Genomic DNA, 25,346 nt, shown 5'->3' on the forward strand with positions numbered 1-25,346 from the left:
CAGGTTTGGGTGGGGGAGGATTTGTGATGAGAGGGGGTATTTTTGCTGGGAGGAGGAGATGGGGGAGGTTTTATTTTTTTTCTAAGAGGGGGAATATATGCTGGAATTGGGAGATGGGGGAGGATTTGTGCTGGGAGGGAAGAGAAGGAGGCACAGGTTTGAGATGGGGGAGGGGTTTGCTGAAGGGGGAGAGGGTGGATGTTTTTTGCTAAGAGGGGGGATTTATGCTGGAAGGGGGAGATGAGAGAGGATTTGTGATGAGAGAGAGAATTCATGCCGAGAGGGGGAGATGAGAGGATTTGTGATGAAAGGGAGAATTAATGCTGGGGTGGGGAGATGGGGGAGGATTTGTGCTTGGAGGGAGAGATAGGGAAGGATGTGTGCTAGGAAAGAAGGCAAAGGCAAGGGTTTGTGCTGAGAAGGGGGGTTACTACTGGAAGGGTTTATATGAGGGTGAGGATTTGTGCAGAAAGGTGGGATTTTTGCTGCTAGGGGGAGATGGGGGTTCAGGGGTCTGTGCTGAGAGGGGGGATTGGGGGTTTGTGGATTTATGTTGTAGGGGGGATGTGGGGAGTGAGGATTTGTGCTGAGGGGGGTATGTGTGATAGAAGGAGTCATATGGGGGTGAGGAGTGAGCACTGGATGATCTTGTCCCAGCATTGGCGCACTCTACAAATTGCAAGGACAGAACTGTGAAGAGAGAGCCAGATGCCAATGTGAGGACTGGATTGGAAGTTGTTCCAGCCTGTACTGATGCGGTGGCGACTATGGCAGCCAGGAACGGCAGACTCGTGAGTACCTGGTGGCCCTTCTGAGTGGAAGGACACACACACGTGTTTCTTTGGTAAGATAGCCAACACAGCTAGCTTAGGTGTATAGAGTGGCAGTGGGAAGAATAGTGTCCCATTTGTTTTTTTTGTTTTTTTTGGTGAGGGAGTGGATCTTGGGTGGGAGTTCCCACACTTTTTCTTCCCCAGGACTTGACCCCTGGGTGTTGTGTGCCTCCAGCACAGCACAGTATACACCTGTATCTACCCTTTATTGCTGGTGTTCACTATTACAGACATCTGCAGGAGTTAGTAGGTGTTGTGTGCCTCCAGAACAGCATAGTCACTCCTTCCCTAGACCCATCATGTTCTCCTGAGGACTCCCTCGAACTGTTTGAGCACAGTGTTGGGTACATGCTCCAGGAGAATGCCCAGCGTTTTGTAGGCTCTGATGATAATACCCAGCTAGAGGAAGGCAGTAACGTGAGCACAGAGAGAGGGGATGTTCAAGAAGGACAGCAATCTGGCCGTCATGTTCCTCCAGCTGCAGCATACTGCCAGGTGTACTCCAGTGATGAAGAGGTAGGGGGTGATGAGGTCACTGACTCCACGTGGGTGCCTGATAGAAGAGAGGAGGAGGCGGCACATCTCCAACGAGGCAGGATGCCCTCCGTGGGCCAGCTTAGGGGCAGCATACCGACTGCATCACACTGCAGAGCTCCGCCTATGCAGGGCGCTGCCTCTGCGCATTATTCCAAAAGTTCTTTGATGTGGCCCTTTTTTGAGAGGATTGCATCAGATCTCACCTCTTCTATTTGCAACATATGTCTCAAGCTTATATTGCGTGGCCAAAACATCAGCCGCTTGGGCACCACATGCTTGACCAGACATATGTTGACTTGCCATGCAGCTCGTTGGCAAGCATACCTTAAAGACCCACACCAAAGAACAAAGCGGATCTCTCCTTGCTCCTCATTAGGGATGAGCCGAACACCCCCCGGTTCGGTTCGTACCAGAACTTTTGAATGAACCTAAAATGTGTGCGAACTTTAGAACCCCATTGAAGTCTATGGGACTCGAACATTTGGGAACCCGGCTCCTGCCCCAGGGGACATGGGTCAATGCCTAAAATGTGTTTTAAAAACGGCCGTTTTTTCGGGAGCACTGATTTTAATGACAATTAAAGTGAAATAAAAAAAAAGTGAAATATTCCTTTAAATATCGTGCCTGGGGCGTGTCTATAGTATGCCTGTGAAGTGCCACGTGTTTCCCATGTTTAGAACAGTCCCTGCACAAAATGACATTTAACTGAAAAAAAGTCATTTAAAACTGCTTGGGGGTTTAATGTAATATCTGGTTCCAGCAATATGGATGAAAACCATTGAGAAAAATGGCATGGGTAGCCCCCTCCCCCCCCCTGCCCATTACAAGCCCCTTTGGGTCTTGAACGGATATTAAGGGGAATGGTTATCACTCCTGTATAATTTTTTTGTCCGTCCGTCTTTTTTCATCTCACTTCCTGTTGTCTCCTTCCGTTTGCAAGTAGGAGACGTCTGTAAGTTGGATGTTTGAAAGTAGGGGCCTGCCCTATATGCTCTGCAGAAATTTGCGCCTAAGGTGTTGGTGTTGCCACAACACTGTAAGCCCTCAAAGTGACTCTTGGTGGGTGCTGGAGAGCCCTGCTGTGAACAATTATATCAAGAATCGTAATTAGGGATGGCCGAACTGTTCGCCCGGCGGTCGGTTCGCGGCAAATTTCGGCTGTTCGCGATTCACCCGATCGGCAGACTATTGCCGCTGTTCGCCCGGCGGACCCACGTGTTTACTGTGTAAAAGAACTTTGACCTATGATGACATATCCATCATGTGGTACAGGACAGCCAATTGAGACATTACAGCACCTGGACACTTGGACATTCCCCCTAACTTATAAATAGACCCGATCCAGCGGCCATTTTACATTCTTTCTACTGTCACTATAGGGAGAGGTTGCTGTGTGGAGCAGGGAGAGACTGCAGTGACACAAATCGCTAGCTATTAGGTCCACAAAAGTTCTTTTAAGGACTGGTATGGTATAGGTGTAGTTCAGGATAAAGGTTTGAGGCACTGCTATTCAAGTCATTGTTGCAGCAGATTGTCTTTTCTCAGTGCAGATAGGGACAGGATGCTGTGTGCTGCAGGGACAGTCAGTTTAATCATTAGCTGTTACTATTAGGTCCACAAAGGTCCTTTTCAGGACTGGTATGGTGTAGTAGTACAGGATATAGTTTTGAGTGCAGTGCTATTCAAGTTATTGTTGCAGCAGCCTGTGTTTTGTCAGTTTAAATAGGGACAGACAGGAAGCTGTGTGTAGCAGTGAGGGACAGTCAGTTTAATCATTAGCTGTTACTATTAGGTCCACAGAGGTCCTTTTCAGGACTGGTATGGTAATAGGGTTGTACACGTATAATATTCTTGCTTCCAAATATAGAAAGAATATTATACTTGACTGCTGCCCTTCTGCTGCAGTAGTCCTTTATGAGTATAGGGACTGAGGTACAGTCTGCTAATCACAACCCACTAGTTCCACAAAGGTCCTTATAAGGACTGGTAAGGTATAGTGTACTACAGTATATAGGGTTGAGTGAGGTACAGTCTGCTAATCCTTAAGGACTGGTATAGGTCCACAATATATAGGGTTGAGGTGCACTACTGCTGACTGCTGCCCTTCTGCTGCAGTAGTCCTTTATGAGTATAGGGACTGAGGTACAGTCTGCTAATCACAACCCACTAGTTCCACAAAGGTCCCTCTAAGGACTGGTAAGGTATAGCTTACTACAGTATATAGGGTTGAGTGAGGTACAGTCTGCTAATCCTTAAGGACTGGTATAGGTCCACAATATATAGGGTTGAGGTGCACTACTGCTGACTTCTGCCCTTCTGCTGCAGTAGTCCTTTATGAGTATAGGGACTGAGGTACAGTCTGCTAATCACAACCTACTAGTTCCACAAAGGTCCTTCTAAGGACTGGTAAGGTATAGTGTACTACAGTATATAAGGTTGAGTGAGGTACAGTCTGCTAATCCTTAAGGACTGGTATAGGTCCACAATATATAGGGTTGAGGTGCACTACTGCTGACTGCTGCCCTTCTGCTGCAGTAGTCCTTTATGAGTATAGGGACTGAGGTACAGTCTGCTAATCACAACCTACTAGTTCCACAAAGGTCCTTCTAAGGACTGGTAAGGTATAGTGTACTACAGTATATAGGGTTGAGTGAGGTACAGCCTGCTAATCACAACCTTCTAATTCCACAAAGGTCCTTCTAAGGACTGGTAAGGTATAGCATACTACAGTATATAGGGTTGAGTGAGGTACAGTCTGCTAATCACAACCTACTAGTTCCACAAAGGTCCTTAAGGACTGGTATAGGTGTACTATTTGGTGTGCAGTACCTAGTATAGTGCTTTTCCACTGTCCGGCATTGTGACTGCTGAGCGGTTCTGCAGCGATACTACAAAGAGTGACAAACGCAATCCAAAAAAAAGTATTGTAACTGGTGTGATAGACCTGTGACCCCCAAAAACAATAGATTGAAGCGGGATGTTATATACCTTCTTCCACATACATACTGCACTTGTCTAGAGAGTTTTGTCACAGGGTCATTTAAAAAATGACAGGCAGAGGAAGAGGCCGGCTTTTCCGCAAGGGTGGTGGGGGTAGGGCAGGAGCAACAGGCTTGAGCCAAAGTGGGAAATTGCAGAAGGTGCGTGCGATTACGTCAAAGGAAGCACCAGAATTGGTTGAGTGGCTCACTCAGCCTTACTCTTCTGCACCCTCTGCTGTGCATATTATGAGGGGCTCCCACCATCCCTGTGCTATGCTCATTATGAGAGTCTCCCACCATCCCTGTGCTATGGTATGCTACTTCCTCATGAGGCTGCTTACGGTGCAGGTGTCATTGCTGTATATCACGGTGCTGGTGCTGGTGATCATCTCCTGTACCCTCTTCTTTGTCTACCCTGACCTTCCCTCGCCTCCATTGTCTCAAGAGTCCTGAATTGTCAGAATTTCACATATAAAAAAAGAATGCTTGTAGTTGTCGATCCCAGATTCACCTCATACATGTGTTATGTCATTGGCCATGTGGTGGGACTATGTGTGCACAGCTAGTAATTATTTTGTGGCTGCAAATATGACCTGTAGGTTTGTAAAGTTCACCATCCCTGGGCTGTGATGACTTCCTCCTGGGGCTGCTTATTATGAGGGGCTCCCACCATCCCTGTGCTATGCTCATTATGAGGGACTCCCACCATCCCTGTGCTATGCTGACTTCCTCCTGGGGCTGCTTACGGTGCAGGTGTCAGTGCTGTATATCACGGTGCTGGTGCTGGTGATCATCTCCTGCACCCTCTTCTTTGCCTACCCTGACCTTCCCTCGCCTCCATTGTCTCAAGAGTCCTGAATTGTCAGAATTTCACATATAAAAAAAGAATGCTTGTAGTTGTCGATCCCAGATTCACTTCATACATGTGTTATGTCATTGGCCATGTGGTGGGACTATGTGTGCACAGCTAGTAATTATTTTGTGGCTGCAAATATGACCTGTAGGTTTGTAAAGTTCACCATCCCTGTGCTGTGTTGACTTCCTCCTGGGGCTGCTTATTATGAGGGGCTCCCTCCATCCCTGTGCTATGCTCATTATGAGGGGCTCCCACCATCCCTGTGCTGTCCTGACTTCCTCCTGGGGCTGCTTATTATGAGGGTCTCCCACCATCCCTGTGCTGTGCTGACTTCCTCCTGGGGCTGCTTAAGGTGCAGGTGTCAGTGCTGTATATCACGGTGCTTGTGTCAGTGCTTTATGTCACGCTGCTGATGTCAGTGCTCACTATCACGGTGCTGGTGTCAGATCACTTTATCACGGTGCAGGTGTCAGTGCTCTATATCACGGTGCTGGTGATCATCTCCTGCACCCTCTTCTTTGCCTACCCTGACCTTCCCTCGCCTCCATTATCTCAAGATTCCTGCATTTTCAGAATTTCACATATAAAAAACGAATGCTTGTAGTTGTCGATCCCAGATTCACCTCATACATGTGTTATGTCATTGGCCATGTGGTGGCACTATGTGTGCACAGCTAGTAATTATTTTGTGGCTGCAAATATGACCTGTAGGTTTGTAAAGTTCACCATCCCTGTGCTGTGCTGACTTCCTCCTGGGGCTGCTTATTATGAGGGGCTCCCACCATCCCTGTGCTATGCTGACTTCCTCCTGGGGCTGCTTACGGTGCAGGTGTCAGTGCTGTATATCATGGTGCTGGTGTCAGTGCTTTATGTCACGCTGCTGATGTCAGTGCTCTCTATCACGGTGCTGTTGTCAGATCACTCTATCAAGGTGCAGGTGTCATTGCTGTATGTCACGCTGCTGGTGTCAGGGCTGTATATCACGGTGCAGGTGTCATTGCTGTATGTCACGCTGCTGATGTCAGTGCTCTCTATCACGGTGCTGGTGTCAGTGCTGTATATCACGGTGTAGGTGTCATTGCTGTATGTCACGCTGCTGATGTCAGTGCTGTATATCACGGTGCTGGTGTCAGTGCTGTATATCACGGTGTAGGTGTCATTGCTGTATGTCACGCTGCTGATGTCAGTGCTCTCTATCACGGTGCTGGTGTCAGATCACTCTATCACGGTGCAGGTGTCAGTGCTGTATATCACGGTGCAGGTGTCATTGCTGTATGTCACGCTGCTGATGTCAGTGCTCTCTATCACGGTGCTGGTGTCAGATCACTCTATCACGGTGCAGGTGTCATTGCTGTATGTCACGCTGCTAATGTCAGTGCTCCCTAGAGGTCGACCGAAAAAAAGGGCTAACTTGCGTTTGAAAGACCTCTGGGCAAATACCGCGTCACATAAAATATTGCAACAACCGCTATTTGATTCCCTAGGGTCTCTGCTAAAAAAATATATATACTTTTTGGGGCTTCTGAGTGATTTTCTAGTAGAAAATACTGGATTTTTACTTGTAAGCAACAAGTGTCAAAAAAGATTTAGTCTTTAAATGGTTAAACTGAGAACTTCTACACATGGAGTTCAGCCCATTGAAGAAGAAACATTGTATCATTTTGTTATTTTCTTGGCAGCCTGCCGAGAGAGGATGAAAGTCCTTCACTGATGTCTTCAGGCAACTTACATTGACTTTCACAAAAGTCTTCTGCAAGTCATAATAAGCATAACGACTGAAAAACGCGGTAAAAAACGCCGAGAATCGCGGTAAAAAACGCCGCAAAAAACGCTTGAAGTCGTCGTCGATTCGACGACAACTGATCCGAAATCCGGAATTCGTAAACAAAAGTTCGTATTCCGTACAGAATTTGGACGCACAGCAATTCGTATTTCGGATCCTCCCGAACGTACGAATTTTAGATTTTTTTAGAAATTCGTACGCATTTGAGATTCTTACAAAACAAATCGCACATGTCTAATACACAGTTGACAACCGGGTGAGGCTTAGTCTTGGATCTGTGGGGCTCCTGTCTTACCCCTTTCCCTGTCTGGAGGGTAGATTTGCAATGTTTTACGCACCTCACCCTGGCACTCTAGTGTGACTTTGTGGATTCTCCTGTGTAGGGGCTTAATTCCCCTTTTTTCCTTTTTTTTTCTTTTCCCCCCTCGTCTTCCTTTCTTCTCTTAGTTTACTTTCGCTACCCTATAGCTAACATAAACTAGGCCTTTTGTGGATCTATACTTACTTTGTGCTCTAATATTCTGGACTTTGTTGAGAGACCCTATCTAATACATTGTTCAGTTATATACTGTATGGTTGTAATTAGTGATGGACGAACTTCCGACGGGACGTTTCGCGAACGCGAAACGCGAACGGACACAAACGTTCGCGAAAACGACCGTTCGCCGCGGGCTCCATTGACTTCAATGGGAGGCGAATTTCGCAAACCTTTAGGTCGAATTTGCGGCCACGGGGTAATTATTAGGGGGTAGCACGTAGTCCCACCACCTGGACAATAGCATAATACATGTATGAGGTGAATTTGGGATCGATAACTACAAGCATTTTTTTTTTATTTGGGAAATTGTTCTGACAATTCAGGACTATGGAGCTAATGAAGGCAATGGAGGAGAGGGAAGGTCAGGGACCAGGGTAGGCAAACAAGAGGGTGCAGGAGATACAGAGCACTGACAGCAGCACCGTAATACAGAGCACTGACATCAGCACCGTGACATACAGCGCTGACAGCAGCTCCGTGACATACAGCGCTGACAGCAGCTCCGTGACATACAGCGCTGACAGCATCTCCGTGACATACAGCGCTGACAGCAGCTCCGTGACATACAGCGCTGACAGCAGCTCCGTGACATACAGCGCTGACAGCAGCACCGTGACATACAGCGCTGACAGCAGCTCCGTGACATACAGCGCTGACAGCAGCTCCGTGACATACAGCGCTGACAGCAGCTCCGTGACATACAGCACTGACAGCAGCTCCGTGACATACAGCGCTGACAGCAGCTCCGTGACATACAGCGCTGACAGCAGCACCGTGACATACAGCGCTGACAGCAGCTCCGTGACATACAGCGCTGACAGCAGCTCCGTGACATACAGCACTGACAGCAGCTCCGTGACATACAGCGCTGACAGCAGCTCCGTGACATACAGCGCTGACAGCAGCACCGTGACATACAGCGCTGACAGCAGCTCCGTGACATACAGCGCTGACAGCAGCTCCGTGACATACAGCGCTGACAGCAGCTCCGTGACATACAGCGCTGACAGCAGCTCCGTGACATACAGCGCTGACAGCAGCTCCGTGACATACAGCGCTGACAGCAGCTCCGTGACATACAGCGCTGACAGCAGCTCCGTGACATACAGCGCTGACAGCAGCACCGTGACATACAGCGCTGACAGCAGCTCCGTGACATACAGCGCTGACAGCAGCTCCGTGACATACAGCGCTGACAGCAGCTCCGTGACATACAGCGCTGACAGCAGCTCCGTGACATACAGCGCTGACAGCAGCTCCGTGACATACAGCGCTGACAGCAGCTCCGTGACATACAGCGCTGACAGCAGCTCCGTGACATACAGCGCTGACAGCAGCTCCGTGACATACAGCGCTGACAGCAGCTCCGTGACATACAGCGCTGACAGCAGCTCCGTGACATACAGCGCTGACAGCAGCTCCGTGACATACAGCGCTGACAGCAGCTCCGTGACATACAGCGCTGACAGCAGCTCCGTGACATACAGCGCTGACAGCAGCACCGTAAGCAGCCCCAGGAGGAAGTCAGCACAGCACAGGGATGGTGTGATCCCCTCATAATAAGAACCCCCAGGAGGAAGTCAGCACAGCACAGGGATGGTGGGAGCCCCTCATAATAAGAACACCCAGGAGGAAGTCAGCACAGCACAGGGATGGTGGGAACCCCTCATAATAAGCAGCCCCAGTAGAAATATGACACCGCTCAACCTCTTCAAAGAGGAGGGTAGGGGCATATAGTACGGTGTGCTTTTTTGGGTCAGGGAAGTGAGCCAAATGAATTAAGAAGGTCTGTGTGCTTGATTCCAAAAATTGTTTATAGACATATACATGGTCTACTGATCACATGTGTTGAATTCCTCCGAGATCCATGCCTCATTCATTTTTAGAAATGTGAGGTAGTTAACACTGTGGTGAGCTAGGCGAGTACGCTTATCGGTCACAATCCCCCCTGCTGCGCTGAACGTCCTTTCGGACAGGACACTGGATGAGGGGCAAGCCAACAGTTCGATTGCAAATTGGGCAAGCTCTGGCCAGAGGTCAAGCCTGCCCACCCAGTAGTCTAGGGGTTCATCACTCCTCAGAGCGTCCACATCGGCCGTTAACCCAATGTAGTCGGACACCTGACGGTCTAGGCGTTCCCTGATGCTGGATCCGGATGACACCTGTCGATGGGTCGGCTGAAAGAATGACCTCATATCCGAAGTCACCAACACATCTTCAAACCGGCCTCTTCTTGCAGGCGCTGTTGGATTGGTACCCGCAAATCCTTCTCTGGGAGTGGGAATTGCTCCTCTGCCAGCGCACGCAAAAGCAGAATGCAGCATTTCTCGAAGCAAGGCCTGGAAGTGCTGCATTCTGACAGCCCTCTGCGACGGCGGTAACATTTCCGCCATTTTGTGTTTGTACCGGGGGTCTAAGTACGTTGCCACCCAGTACTGGTCCTTGACCCTCATGCTTTTTATACGGGGGTCCCTATTAAAACACTGGAGCATGAAGGCCCCCATTTGCACTAAAGTGGAAGCGGTGTGGTGGCCTGGCTCCTGCTCATCATCCAGGATAATGTCGTCCTCTTCATTCTCCTCTCCCCATCCTCGCACAACAGGGATCCCAGAAAGGTTTAAAGCATGCTCTTCTTGCTCCTGCTCATCCGCCCCGGCACCATCCTCCTCTGACTCCTCATCAGACTCCTGTTGTTGACTTGTCTCAGATAGAGTAGCCCCCCCTGGGAATTCATCCAGCATTGCGACTTCCTCATCTTCCCGCTCCTGCTCCTCCACAGCCTGATCAATGACACGACGCAATGCACGCTCCAGAAAGAAGGCATAAGGTACCATGTCACTGATGGCGCCATGGCTGCGACTGACCAGTTTGGTGATCTCCTCAAATGGCCGCAGAAGTCTGCATGTGTCGCGCATGAGCAGCCACTGGCGCGGTGAAAAAAAACCCAGCTCCCCAGAACCGTTTCTTTCGCAGAGTTCATACAGGTAGACGTTAACTGCACGTTTCTGCTGGAGCAGCCTATCAAGCATATAGAAGGTTGAGTTCCATCGCGTCGGGCAATCGCAAATAAGACGTCTGACCGGCAGATGGTGTCGCCGCTGAATGTCAGCAAGGCGAGCCATGGCCGTGTAAGATCTTCTGAAATGGGCCGAGATTTTCCTTGCCTGCCGCAAGATGTCCTGGACCCCAGGGTATTTGACAAGGAATCGCTGCACGACCAAGTTTAAGACGTGTGCCATGCACGGCACGTGCGTGATTTTGCCCTGTTTCAATGCGCTAAGCAGATTGGCACCGTTGTCACACACCACTTTACCAACTGTCAAATTGAGCGGTGTTAGCCACTCATCTGCCTGTGAACGCAAAGCTGAAAGGAGTGCCGGGCCAGTGTGGCTCTTTGCTTCCAGGCACAACAGACGCAGCACGGCATGGCAACGTCTCACCTGGCATGTGGAATAGGTTCTGGGGAGCTTGGGCGGTGCAGTGGAAGAGACGCTAGCAGCGGAAAAGGAGGAGGCAGCTGAGGAGGAGAGGGAGGAGGATGGAGTAGGAGGAGGAGAAGAAGAGTCAGGCCTGCATGCAATCCGTGGCGGTAAAACCAAATCTACACGGGTGCCACGGGTTACATGCTTGACGGCCGTCAGAAGGTTCACCCAGTGGGCAGTAAAACTGATATACCTTCCCTGCCCGTGTTTGCTAGACCACGTGTCTGTGGTCAGATGTATCTTGGCACCGACACTGTGTGCCAGAGATACATTCACTTGCCGCTGAACATGGCCATATAGCTCTGGGATGCCCTTCTCTGAGAAATACTTCCTTCCTGGGACCTTCCATTGTGGTGTTCCAATGGCCACAAATTTGCGAAAGGCCTCCGAGTCCACCAGTTTATATGGCAGTAGTTGGCGGGCTATGAGTTCTGACAAGCCAGCCGCCAACCGTTGGGCAAGAGGGTTATCCGGCGTCATCATTTTTTTACGCTCAAACATTAGGCCCACGGAAGCCTGCCTTTTTGCAGAAAAATGTGAGCTTGGCGTGATGGAAGGTGGAGTGGAGGACAATTGTGAGGAGAGAGGAGAAGGAGAAGTAGAAGACGAGGCTGGACGGTGAGAGCCTGCAGTGTGGCTTTGTGTGTTCCGTTGCTCCCACTGGGCTCGGTGATGGCTGCTCATGTGCCTTCTTAAGGCGGTCGTCCCTAGGTGAGTATTGGGCTTACCGCGACTAACGCGTTGACTGCAAAGATTGCAGATGGCAACGCTATTGTCAGCAGCGGACACGTTAAAAAAAGCCCACACTGCGGAGCCATGTGCCGGTGTCCTGGGAGCGCCAGATGTGACCGTACATGGTCGATGACTCGCTCCTGATACATTTGCAGTCTGCTTTGTCCCTGCTGTGCAATGTAAGTCATTGCTGCTTCTCCTCCCTATCTGCTGGTCCATATCTCCCTCTGAACTCCCCTCCTCTTCCTCTCTTGTGGGCACCCACGTGACATCACTAGACACGTCATCATCAACGTCACCTTCCCCACCGCTATAAGTAGAGTAGGCAGCAACACCGGGGACCAACCTCCTCCTTGGGCTGATCTGGGTACTGGCGTCAGACTGCTGAGTAGCGCTTGTTGCTACCTCCTCTTCCTGATCCAATACCAAGAGTGGCTGCGCATCAGAAATGTCCTCTTGATATGGATCGGAAAATAATTCCAGTGACTCAAGCGGAAGGTATGTGGTGGTGGTGGTGGTGGTCGTGTTGTTGGTGGTAGTGTCTTTGGGGGTGCACATAGCAGAGAGTGAAGAAGAGGGTGCAGATCGAGAGGATGAGGAGGGTGCAGAAGAGTAAGGCTGAGCGAGCCACTCAACCAAGTCTGGTGCATCCTTTAAAGTAATTGAACGCACCTTCTGCAACTTCCCACTTTGGCTCAAGCCTGTTGCTCCTGCCCTACCCCTACCACCCCTGCGGAAGGGCCTGCCTCTTCCTCTGCATGTCATTTTTTAAATGACCCTGTGACAAAACTCTTAGTCCCTATACCGCTGAAGGACTGCTGCAGTATAGGTGAGCGGTCAGCAGTGGTGCACGTCAACCCTATCTATTGTGGACCTATAGCGGTCCTTACAGAACAGCAGACTGTACCGCACTCAAGCCTATGTACCGTAGCACCCTATACCAAGTTACCAGTCCTTATAAGAACTTTTGTGGACCAAGCAGGTTGTGTATTAGTGTTTAGCAGACTGTACGTCAGTCCCTATACCGCTGAAGGACTGCTGCAGTATAGGGCAGCGGTCAGCAGTGGTGCACGTCAACCCTATCTATTGTGGACCGATAGCGGTCCTTACAGAACAGCAGACTGTACCGCACTCAAGCCTATGTACCGTAGCACCCTATACCAAGTTACCAGTCCTTATAAGAACTTTTGTGGACCAAGCAGGTTGTGTATTAGTGTTTAGCAGACTGTACGTCAGTCCCTATACCGCTGAAGGACTGCTGCAGTATAGGGCAGCGGTCAGCAGTGGTGCACGTCAACCCTATCTATTGTGGACCGATAGCGGTCCTTACAGAACAGCAGACTGTACCGCACTCAAGCCTATGTACCGTAGCACCCTATACCAAGTTACCAGTCCTTATAAGAACTTTTGTGGAACAAGCAGGTTGTGTGTTAGTGATTAGCAGACTGTACGTCAGTCCCTATACCAATGAAGGACTGCTGCAGTATAGGGCAGCGGTCAGCAGTAGTGCACGGCAACCCTATGTATTGTGGACCGATAGCGGTCCTTACAGAACAGCAGACTGTACCGCACTCAAGCCTATGTACCGTAGCACCCTATACCAAGTTACCAGTCCTTATAAGAACTTTTGTGGACCAAGCAGGTTGTGTATTAGTGTTTAGCAGACTGTACGTCAGTCCCTATACCGCTGAAGGACTGCTGCAGTATAGGGCAGCGGTCAGCAGTGGTGCACGTCAACCCTATGTATTGTGGACCGATAGCGGTCCTTACAGAACAGCAGACTGTAACGCACTCAGGCCTATGTACCGTAGCACCCTATACCAAGTTACCAGTCCTTATAAGAACTTTTGTGGACCAAGCAGGTTGTGTGTTAGTGATTAGCAGACTGTACGTCAGTCCCTATACCAATGAAGGACTGCTGCAGTATAGGGCAGCGGTCAGCAGTAGTGCACGGCAACCCTATGTATTGTGGACCGATAGCGGTCCTTACAGAACAGCAGACTGTAACGCACTCAGGCCTATGTACCGTAGCACCCTATACCAAGTTACCAGTCCTTATAAAAACTTTTGTGGACCAAGCAGGTTGTGTGTTAGTGTTTAGCAGACTGTGCGTCAGTCCCTATACCGCTGAAGGACTGCTGCAGTATAGGGCAGCGGTCAGCAGTGGTGCACGTCAACCCTATCTATTGTGGACCGATAGCGGTCCTTACAGAACAGCAGACTGTACCGCACTCAAGCCTATGTACCGTAGCACCCTATACCAAGTTACCAGTCCTTATAAGAACTTTTGTGGACCAAGCAGGTTGTGTATTAGTGTTTAGCAGACTGTACGTCAGTCCCTATACCGCTGAAGGACTGCTGCAGTATAGGGCAGCGGTCAGCAGTGGTGCACGTCAACCCTATCTATTGTGGACCGATAGCGGTCCTTACAGAACAGCAGACTGTACCGCACTCAAGCCTATGTACCGTAGCACCCTATACCAAGTTACCAGTCCTTATAAGAACTTTTGTGGACCAAGCAGGTTGTGTATTAGTGTTTAGCAGACTGTACGTCAGTCCCTATACCGCTGAAGGACTGCTGCAGTATAGGGCAGCGGTCAGCAGTGGTGCACGTCAACCCTATCTATTGTGGACCGATAGCGGTCCTTACAGAACAGCAGACTGTACCGCACTCAAGCCTATGTACCGTAGCACCCTATACCAAGTTACCAGTCCTTATAAGAACTTTTGTGGAACAAGCAGGTTGTGTGTTAGTGATTAGCAGACTGTACGTCAGTCCCTATACCAATGAAGGACTGCTGCAGTATAGGGCAGCGGTCAGCAGTAGTGCACGGCAACCCTATGTATTGTGGACCGATAGCGGTCCTTACAGAACAGCAGACTGTACCGCACTCAAGCCTATGTACCGTAGCACCCTATACCAAGTTACCAGTCCTTATAAGAACTTTTGTGGACCAAGCAGGTTGTGTGTTAGTGATTAGCAGACTGTACGTCAGTCCCTATACCAATGAAGGACTGCTGCAGTATAGGGCAGCGGTCAGCAGTAGTGCACGGCAACCCTATGTATTGTGGACCGATAGCGGTCCTTACAGAACAGCAGACTGTACCGCACCCAAGCCTATGTACCGTAGCACCCTAGACAGACCAAGTTACCAGTCCTGATAAAGAGCTTTGTGGAACAAGTGAGTTGTGAATGATTAGCAGACTGCAGCAGAAGGGCAGCAGTCAAGTATAATATTCTTTCTATATTTGGAAGAAAGAATATTATACGTGTACAAGCCTATTACCGTACCACTGATACCAGTCCTGAAAAGAACCTTTGTGGAACTAATAGTAACAGCAAGTCTTTAAAATTATCCTCACTGCCTGACACACTGCTTCCTGCCTGTCCCTATACAAATTGGCAAAAAAGAGTAGGCTGGAACGATTAGCTGGAACAGCTCTTTTGTGGACCTGATAGTAACAGCTAATGATGATGATGATGATGATGATGAAGAAAGACTAATCTGGCTGAGCTGTCCCTAAAATAGCAGCATACAGCGCTCTGTCCCTTTATCTAAACTGACAAAAGAAACTCAGGCTGCTGACCTAACACCTATACCAGTCCTGAAAAGAACTTTTGTGTACCAAATAGCTAGCGTTTTCTCTGTCCCTACTCCACACAGGATCCTTTCCCTACAGTGACAGAAGAAAGAATGTAAAATGGCCACCGGATCGGGTGTATTTATAGGTTAGGGGGAATGTCCAAGTGTCCATGAGCTGTCATGTCTCAATTGGTTGTCCTGTAACACATGATAAACGTGTCACGAAAGGTTAAAGTTCTTGTATACATTAAACACGTAAGTCCGCCGGGGCGAACGACGGAAAAAGGCGTTCGAACCCGCGGACGGCGAAAGTCGGAAATTCGCCGCGAAACGACCGCCGGGCGAACCGTTCGGCCATCACTAGTTGTAATATGCAATTTGTATTGCCTGTTACTATATCTGGAACTCTGTATTTTCCTTATCTATGGTTCTGTCATGTTGTATTTTCTATTTCTATTGTTCAATAAAAAAAAATTCTATTGTAAAACAAAATAAAAAAAATAAAAAAATCTGTAACTGAAATGGATATTTAGTATAGTAAAGAGTACATTGTCCACATAACACAATGATCTTGTCGCTGATCATTGTAACACGTCCAGAGGATGATTTGTCTCCCTACTGGTTCCCTTCTAATGATCACGGAAGTATCTGCAGTCGCTGCGTTCCATATTGAATTGTGAGAATTCCTTGTAGAAAGATGGTCTAGAAGAGGAAATGTTCATCCCCTCCTCCCCCCTCCCCGGGGAGATCCCAGACAGTGTGCAGGAATTGTCTATGACTTGCAGGTCTCCAATCCGCACCACAGATATATATACAGGCGAGTCAGTTTGCTTCAGTTACAGTGTTTAGAGGATATATATGCATCCCAGGTGTGTTGTATATATATTTATGCACTGTATTCAGTTTAGCTAGATCCGTTCCTTTTATTCTCTTCATAATACACTGACAGGCATAGAGCTGCACTATTTTCACTTAGTGTACTGTGTCCTTTGCACAATGTGCACCTAAAGCTTTGTCTGAATACAATTGCCGGTGTTCTCATACAAATACAGGCAGGGAGCTGCATTATTTTGTTTTAGTGTCCTTTGCACAGTGTGCACCTAAAGCTTTACCCGACTACAATTGCCGGTGTTCTCATATAAATGCAGGCAGGGAGCTGCAGTAGTTTGTTTTAGTGTCCTTTGCATGGCGTGCACCTAAAGCTTACCTGAATACAATTGCTGGTGTTCTCATACAAATACAGGCAGGAGCTGCAGTATTTTGTTTTAGTGTCCTTTGCACACTGTGCGCCCAAAGCTTTACTTAATTAAAATTGCCAGTGTTCTCATACTAATAATACTACAGGCAGGCAGTTGACATGCCGAAGACTTGGTAGAGTGGATGACCAAGCTGTCCTCATCCTCCTCATCCTCTATCATCCAGGCTCAGGGTACTTTATCTAGCAAAGCAGCTGCAAATGCGGCCTATTTCCTTGGCTCAATAGCATCAGTCACTCCTTCCCTAGCCCCACCATGTCCTGAGGAGTCCCCCGAACTGTTTGACCACAGTGTTAGGTACATGCTCCAGGAGGATGCCCAGCATTTTGAAGGCTCTGATGATCGTACCCAGCAAGACAAAGGCAGTAACGTGAGCCCAGAGAGAGGGAGTGCCCAAGAAGGACAGTCATCTGGCAGTCATGTTCCCCCAGCTGCAGCATACTGCCAGGTTTGCTCCAGTGATGAGGAGGGAGGAGATGATAAAGTCACTGACTCCATGTGGGTGCCTGATAGGAGAGAGGAGGAGAAGGAGGCACATCTACAACGAGGTAGGATGCTCTCCAGGGGCCAAGGGAAGCACACTGACTGCATCACACCGCAGAGCTCCGTATGTGCAGGGTGCTGCTGTCTCTGCACGTTATTCCAAAAGTTCTTTGGTGTGGGCTTTTTTGAGACGAGTGCATCAGCCACTTGGGCACCACATGCTTGACCAGACATATGTCAACCTGCCATGCAGTTTGTTGGCAAGCATACCTAAAAGACCCACACCAAAGAAAAAAGCAGACCTCTCCTTGCTCCTCATCAGCGGGATCTCTAACCCCACTATACCTTCAGTCCTCTCTGAAACATGCACTGAGTTGAATGAAGGTGTAGAATTAGTAGATTGTCTGCAAGTACTTGGCTGTGACACACATATCCGTACACCAACATCAGATTGTACCAGGCAAATTTGCCTGCTCCAGCTGCTGCACCGCCAAAAAGAAGTTCACTCCCAGCCATCGACATGCCCAGCGATTGAATGCTAGCTTGGCTAAATTGACACTGTCCCTCTTGTCCACCTGTTGGAGCACATGCTGTGTGGAATAATGGACAGGGCACTTGAGGCAGAACAGAGGCAGGAAGAGGAGGACTTCCTTAACTCTCAAGGCCCCCCCTTATCCAGACACTGTTCCTGCTGGCCTGCCAATCACACAGGAAGAGGACAAGGAGAACGAAGAGGAGGAGGATTGTGTCAGCATGGATTTGGAACCTAGCACTCAACATCAGCAGCAGTCTTTAAGGGATCATTTACAGTCCCAAGAAACCCATGGACTTGTACGTGGCTGGGAGGAGATTGCTGTGAATCATGTCGTCCTTAGTAACCCAGATGACTCCGGACCAAATGTCTCAGTTAAATTACGCTGCATGGCCTCCCTGATCCTGCTAAGCCTGCAATCGACCCCTAGGAAGGGAAATTCTTTCCTGTAAGAGTTGATATGGGAAAAATGTGTCTCCTCTCCACTGATGCTTTATCACCAATCCTTGTTTCACTAGAAACCCCAAATTAAAAAAATAAATGTCATTGGGACAGAAAGGGAGGTGGAATCTTCTGAAGAAGTGCATAGACAGCAAAAAAAAAAAAAAAAAAAATGTTACAGGGGTGATAACCCTTTCCATGTTTTCCAAAAAGCTTTAAAAAAATGCAGATTCTACTTCACAACAAACCTACACAGTCCCTGCCTTGCTTTCACCGCCTATATTCTGCTGTTCAGAGAATATAGGGCCTGGAGGCCCCACACCTTTCATTATTTTTTTGGGGGGGTGTGCGGGGTTCCCCTTAATATCCATTCAAGACCCAAGGGCCTGGTAATGGACTGGGGGGGGGGTGTTTACCTATGCCGCTTGACTCACTGATTGTCATCTATATTGCCAGGACCAGACATTACATTAAAGCCGCAAGCAGTTTTAAATGACTTTTATTCCTTTAAAAATTTAATTTTGTGCAGGGACTGTTCTAAGCACGAGAAACACCCACGACTTTACAGGCATACTATAGACACCCCCAGGTATGATATTTAAAGGAATATTTAACTTCTTTTTTTTTTTTTTTGCATTGATACATGTCCCCTGGGGCAAGACTCGGGTACCCAAGCCCTTTTTAGGATAATAACTAGCATATTAGCCTTTATAATTAGCACTTTTGATTTTGAACATTCGAGTCCCATAAACTTTAACAGGGTTCTCAATTTTTCGCACATTTTTGCAGGTTCTGGTGCAAACCGAACCGGGTTTTTTTTGTCTCATCCCTAATCAAGACCAAAGCTCTGTTTGACTTCCCAACATATCAGGTCTGTCTGGTAAGCTGCTCTATGTAATTGTTAGTGGAGGAAATCAGATTGTAGAGTGTATGGGGTGCACACATTGTTGTTTTCAAGTTTACAGCTGAAGCCCTGCACCTCTATATGGAATGTGTTGAAGTCGTAAAAACCTGACAGAGGTTGTAACCTTTCCTAATGGCAATCAAAAATAAATAAAGGGCTAAACATTCACATTGATTGCAATATGCACATCTTGTTTTTGTTTTACTCAATTGAACCTCTACCTATAAATGTGTAGATTGTCACATTTATTATTATTATTAAAATTGTCCCTATGGCACTGGGCATGTTTATCACCTTTACTAATATCCAGTGCCGGGACAAGGTCATCCAGCGCCCAGGGCAAAGATGCCAAACTGCCCCCCCCCCCCCCTTTCCCTTAGGGTTAGGCTCAGGGTGCCCCCTACCCCTGCAATATACCATTGCGCCATGGGCAGCCGTCCCTCCTGCCCACCCCTTGTCCCGACCCTGCTAATATTTACAGTATATATTAGTGACGGTGATAAATATGTCTAATGCCCTAGGGACAATTTTCCACCTCTACTTCTATAAAGGATTGTGTGCTGTCCGAGGTGATATTGTGATCAGATTTCTATGTAGCTGATACTTTGTATATATTTTGTGTCATTTACCTATCAGGCAGGATTTATCTTTGTACATTGATCTGATGTTGATGATTGAAATAGATACAAATAGACAAAGATTTGACTGGGCTGATTGAGTAGATACAATGTTTTGTTTTCTTGTTTCTTTCCTCCATTGTGATTTAGGTTAAGAACACCACGATTGTCTCAATGTGTCTTTTCAGATAAAGTAACAATGTAAGGCGGGAGATTGTGGAGGATCTTTTATTGTAACAATGTGTGAGTGCGGCATAAGTGTTTACTCAGCTCTGCCACCCCCTGGTCATTTCTGGTAGAACACGGGGTGTGAGTGCAGTACAAGGCGAGGAATAGAGGAATGTGGAGATGATCTCCGCAATCCATGAAGAATCGGGATGGGAATAGAAGGAAGGTTCATTAATTCCCCTCCCAATCTGCTCCTCATCTAAAGAGCCTTATTGTTAGGGTTATTAAACGCCCACTGCTCTGATTGGCTCAGATTTCAAATTCCTGGTTTCAAATTTTCCCGCCTGAATAGTGAAGAACGTTACAGACAAACAATCAGCCCTTTTATACCGCCAAATCCGACACCGAGATCATCAGATGATATTTCTCGGATAAATGTCTCATCTATGCTTCATGTGCATTTAGTCTGGAATAAATAGAAATGGATTCTAAATGTTACCGAATAACATAAAACATTTCCATGTGTTCTTTTTATGTCAAGTCCTCAAAATGCAGAATCCCCTCCCCCCATACAGAACAGGATAGCGAGATGACTTCTCTCATAGATCTCTACCTTTCTATATGATGGGAAATAAAGTATTCCACGTTTCATCATTAGATCTGTATAGGATGATGGGACTGACCTCTATCAGATATGTACCAGTTACAGATTTCCCCCCCATAGTAGGGAGGAGTCCTGCCCAACATCCAGGCCGTGCTGCTGCCCAAGAAGACCGAGAGCCACAAGGCCGCCAAATCCAAGTAATCCCGACAATCCGCCCGCCGCCTCTATTACCCAACACAACGGCTCTTCTCAGAGCCACCCACCTCTCCATACAAAGAGCCCCGCATACATCGCTTTCTTTACTATTCAGTTCTATGTTTTTTTTTTTTTTATATGATTCATAAGTTCACTCTAAAATCACTTTGTATTCACTCACACTTCTTACGGGTCAGTAGGAATATTCAGCTGCGTTATACCTCTCCATACAAAGAGCCCCGCATACATCGCTTTATTTACCATTCACTTCTATGTTTTTTTTTTTTTTTTTTATATGATTCATAAGTTCACTCTAAAATCAATCACTTTGTATTCATTCACACTTCTTACAGGTCAGTAGGAATATTCAGCTGTGTTATACCTCTCCATACAAAGACTCGCATACATTGTTATCGGGAGATCTGATTGTAAAAATAGACAACCGAAAAAAGATTTTCTTTTACATGTTGGAAATAAAATGTTTCCTGTGACAATGAGGTGAGATCATCGGGATAATGTGTCAGGATGACACGTGTCACTAATAAGAAATGGCGATAGATTTTATACGGTCAGCTTTCATTACAGGGACTCTTATTTCCCCTCCACTTCCACGTCAAATCATTCTCATCCCCCGCCGGAGATCTATGGATTGATCCGACAATTGCGATATTGGACCCCTATCATTTCACACCGTGCAATCCCCCAACAATAATACATAGGCGGGAATTGGTAAGGTCCGTTGTATGGTTTGTACTGCAGAGTTGGGATCACTAGAAAGTCTCCTGAACACGTGTTTTCTCCTCTGAGAAAGCAGAGACTTTCTTTGGACTCTCCAATAAAACATTGCTGGCTGTGGGGACAAAAATCTCACAGAAATGTGTAGATTACAGACAAAAACTCATCCCTTTTATACCGCCAAATCCGACATTTTACATTTCGGTCAGACAGGAAGGACTTCAAATTATTAAATCAAACATTTAAATATGTTCTAATTTTATTCCAACGACTGCCCAGGTGAAACATGTGGACAAAATGAGAACCACAGACATCAAGATTTTAATTTTCTATGGAAAGTGGTGTTTATCGGCGGAACAATCCACCTGAAAAACAAGTGAGATAACAATATTGTAATACAGATCAGTTATATTACATCTAAAGAAAATCGTGCAATCTGATTGTATAGTGTATGTTTAGCTAAAGAGAACTCCCTTCCCCACATACTAAAACGTAATAACTCCAGAAATGTACAGATAATGATAGCCCTTTGTATGAGAAGGTGGGTGGCCCTGAGAAGGACCTTTGTTTCGGTGAAGTGGGTAGGTATCTATGAGGGTTTAGCCTCCGAATCCGTAGAGAGTGCGGCCCTGGCGTTTGAGAGCATAGACGACATCCATGGCGGTGACGGTCTTCCTCTTGGCGTGCTCGGTGTAGGTGACGGCATCGCGGATGACATTCTCCAGGAAGACTTTGAGCACCCCGCGGGTCTCCTCATAGATGAGGCCGGAGATGCGCTTGACACCCCCTCTGCGGGCCAAACGTCGGATGGCGGGTTTGGTGATGCCCTGGATGTTGTCCCGGAGCACCTTCCTGTGCCGCTTGGCGCCTCCTTTCCCCAGACCCTTCCCTCCTTTACCGCGACCAGACATGATCTCTTCCCTGTTACCAATATACACTGAGAATAGCTGAAGGTCTGTCCGCCTTATGTTTTTATAGAGACTGTGCGGACCTGAGTCACACCCATTCATTACACAGAATAGATTTGTTTTTCCACGTTAGGCTCCTAAACATTCTGTTGTTAGGAAAAATATTAAGGCAGCAGAAATACATCTAGAGAAGACAAATATATTCTTCCTTCTTATTGATTTTATAGCTATTCTTCGAAGATTGTACCGAAAATATCATTTTCTTGGACTCTTCATAACAGAAACCACAATCACCAGATACTATTGTCAATAATAATGTCATATCTATAAAATAGTTCTCTGAAAATGAAAAATATTATACGGATAACCCCTTGTTTTTTCACCGACTTAAGTTATTGCGGACCTGATAGGAGACTAATGGAAAGGGGCGGGGTCACAGCGTGTTGGTTTTCTGTAGAGATCTATAATAGAAGACATTTCTCTATCGTGTTCTGTGTGTAGCAGTGGTGAGATGCTGGATTCTGAGAACATATAGAAGTGTTTTCTCATGGTTCAGTAACAAACACAATTCTTTCCTAATCATTCCGGACTGAAGACATAGAGTACTAATCATATTCCCCGATAAATGTCTCTTCCTTCATCATCCAGTAATACTATCTTCTTTTGAGGACTACAAAGAAATGTATTCTGAGATCTCTTTATGTTTTCATTCCAGAAAATACTTGTTCAGTAGATTTTCCATTGATCTATATAGCAGAGCGGATTCTGTATTCTGAAGTCAAAGCAAAGACCAAAAAAAATCTGAAATTAAAATATCAAACGCATTTATTGGTTAATGAATCCATGAAATAATACAAGCATCGAATAAATAAATAAATAAAGAATTAATGACAAAAAATGCTGAATTTGATGTCCCCCTTTCAGTCATTTCTCCTCCTGGTTATACATTATAATAGGGGTGCCGCCACTGTATCCTTTCACTGGTGACTTTTCTATCCGGTCAATTATATAAAGTCCCCACAATGTGTTCCTTCAGGCCATCCACTACACCCATGTATTGCAACATCTCTAATCTCCAACTATCCTGTCATCAGTGATGTATCTCCGGGAGTCCCGGAACAGATTCCTTGTAATACATTGTATCACTTCTCCACAATCCTCCCAGTGCAGAATGACGGCTCTCTGATCACCGTGTATCCCTTCTACACTGACCATGAGATAGTAGCAGGCACAGCTGCTGCATGTTATCATAGGGGCACAAAGTCCTTCAGTCAGTGGACAGGCACACAAGGATCTCATGTCATCATATGCTTTGATTAATTTATTTGTTTTTGTTTTGTTTTCAATCTTTTTCATTAATGATGTTACGCACAGTAAATTAGGAAGTGGAATCAGGAAGGCAAACGTTACGATCACATTGAAACTCTTCCCAGATCTCCGTACAGAAGCGATGTGTCAGTGTTATACCTTCATGTGGAATAGTTCGATCATTTGGGGAAAGTTTTCATCCCTTTTTTTATTGAAGCTTGTCAATGATAACAGTAAATCTCTAGAGGGCCACTTGCAGGCAGTGAGGTCTTTGGTATAAAATGACTTATTAGAGGGTTTACAAACACATCTAAATGGATCATGTATGGTGTTTGTATACAGCAAGTATGGAAAATGAGCCACCTCTCCAGTCCTCGAAAGTGGGGGGGGGGGGGGGGGGGGCAGTAGGATAGGAAGTTCACAGCAACATGAACACATGAGGAGGAATAAGCCGTGATTAGAGTATAGGAATCAACATGGTCGCAAATCAATTGTATTGTATCCAGATAGTTATTGCGGATACACACGGAATCTCTAGATCTACCTAGGTCGCTTCCAAGCATTACCTATAGATATTTTAGCTGCCCATTTAGTACACAGTGCATGTTTGGAATTGCTGACAGCCGGTTTGTAAATTAGGAGAGTTATTTGAGCTTTTTTAGGGAATAGTATCCATTGTAACCGAGTACATTAAGGTGTGCACTCTCACCCAAAGTCTTCCAGGTGAGAAACAATCTCGGCCACAGCCTCAAAAGCACATGCGGGGACACCTCAGGGTCCTCCTCCATCCACTTGTATTGTGTCATTGAGTCACCATTACATAGAGAGGATTTCAGTGACAGTCATCCTATGGGCTCTATAGTGGAGATGTCCACAGAGGACAGTGAAGGCGGAGATGGACCCGGAATGACCTCTAGGTGGCGGAATGGAACAATAGATGTGATGGAGTCCTGAGACCAGAGAGCCTCGCCCCCCACAATCCCCCTGATCCCCATTATAGGGGACATGAAAAGTCTTCTTTATAAGTCAGATGTATACCGTGATCGGTGACCTATAGGAAGTGAGCATGGACGGATCGCACTGTGTATTTGGCGGAACAGACAACAGCTGCTCAGTGTGGAATCCCCGCTCACACTTTCTATCCTGTATAACAATCCACACTGAAGGAGTTCGGCGATCTCCGAGCATTGTGCGATGTGCGGACACTTCACTCTGGATTTGGGAAAACAAAATAGCGATCTATTCCAATAATAGAACGTGCAGATCTAGGCGGGCAATTTGAAAATTAAGGCGCTATTCGAGTGAACCAATAAGGAGGAGGAGGAGGGGCGTGCACTCATTGTCCAATCAGAGGGCTGCAATGTGTATAAATAGCGCTGTAGAGCGTTATGAACTCATAGTCCTTGTATCGGCGAAACACTGAACAGTGATGGCGAGAACCAAGCAGACCGCACGTAAGTCCACCGGAGGGAAAGCTCCCCGCAAGCAGCTGGCCACCAAAGCCGCCCGCAAGAGCGCCCCGGCCACCGGCGGAGTGAAGAAGCCTCACCGCTACAGGCCTGGCACCGTGGCTCTCCGAGAAATCCGCCGCTACCAGAAGTCCACCGAGCTGCTCATCCGCAAGCTGCCCTTCCAGCGCCTCGTCCGAGAGATCGCCCAGGACTTCAAGACCGACCTGCGCTTCCAGAGCTCCGCCGTCATGGCTCTGCAGGAGGCCTCTGAGGCTTACCTCGTCGGACTCTTCGAGGACACCAACCTCTGCGCCATCCACGCCAAGAGGGTCACCATCATGCCCAAAGACATCCAGCTGGCACGCCGCATCCGCGGGGAGAGGGCATAGAGACACTCCTAGCTACTACTCCCTCCATC

The 25,346-nt window shown here is 47.3% G+C and overlaps 2 protein-coding genes across 2 annotated transcripts in view; one reads left to right on the plus strand and one right to left on the minus strand.

The window, feature by feature from the left end:
• Nucleotides 1-21,487: 21,487 nt before the first annotated feature.
• Nucleotides 21,488-22,172, minus strand: LOC143926902 (histone H4). Its single transcript, XM_077450941.1, has one exon. It carries the CDS (start codon nt 22,170-22,172, stop codon nt 21,861-21,863), a length of 312 nt encoding a protein of 103 aa, XP_077307067.1. The 3' UTR covers nt 21,488-21,860.
• A 2,734-nt stretch (nt 22,173-24,906) lies between these two features.
• LOC143927311 (histone H3) overlaps nt 24,907-25,346 on the plus strand; it is a 473-nt gene continuing 33 nt past the window's right edge. The window contains exon 1 of the mRNA XM_077451318.1: nt 24,907-25,346. This exon is cut by the window's right edge and continues 33 nt beyond it. Within this exon, the coding sequence (XP_077307444.1) occupies nt 24,907-25,317 (411 nt within the window). The 3' untranslated portion in view covers nt 25,318-25,346.

Source organism: Lithobates pipiens, unplaced genomic scaffold, assembly GCF_037356315.1.
Source record: "Lithobates pipiens isolate NorthernLeopardFrog02 unplaced genomic scaffold, aLitPip1_a1.2 Scaffold_23, whole genome shotgun sequence".
In the NCBI taxonomy this organism is placed as follows: Eukaryota; Metazoa; Chordata; class Amphibia; order Anura; family Ranidae; genus Lithobates; species Lithobates pipiens.

What these genes read in the sequence shown, in the direction of transcription:
- LOC143926902 (XM_077450941.1), bottom strand. Translation starts at nt 22,172, where the DNA reads ATGTCTGGTCGCGGTAAAGGAGGGAAGGGTCTGGGGAAAGGAGGCGCC.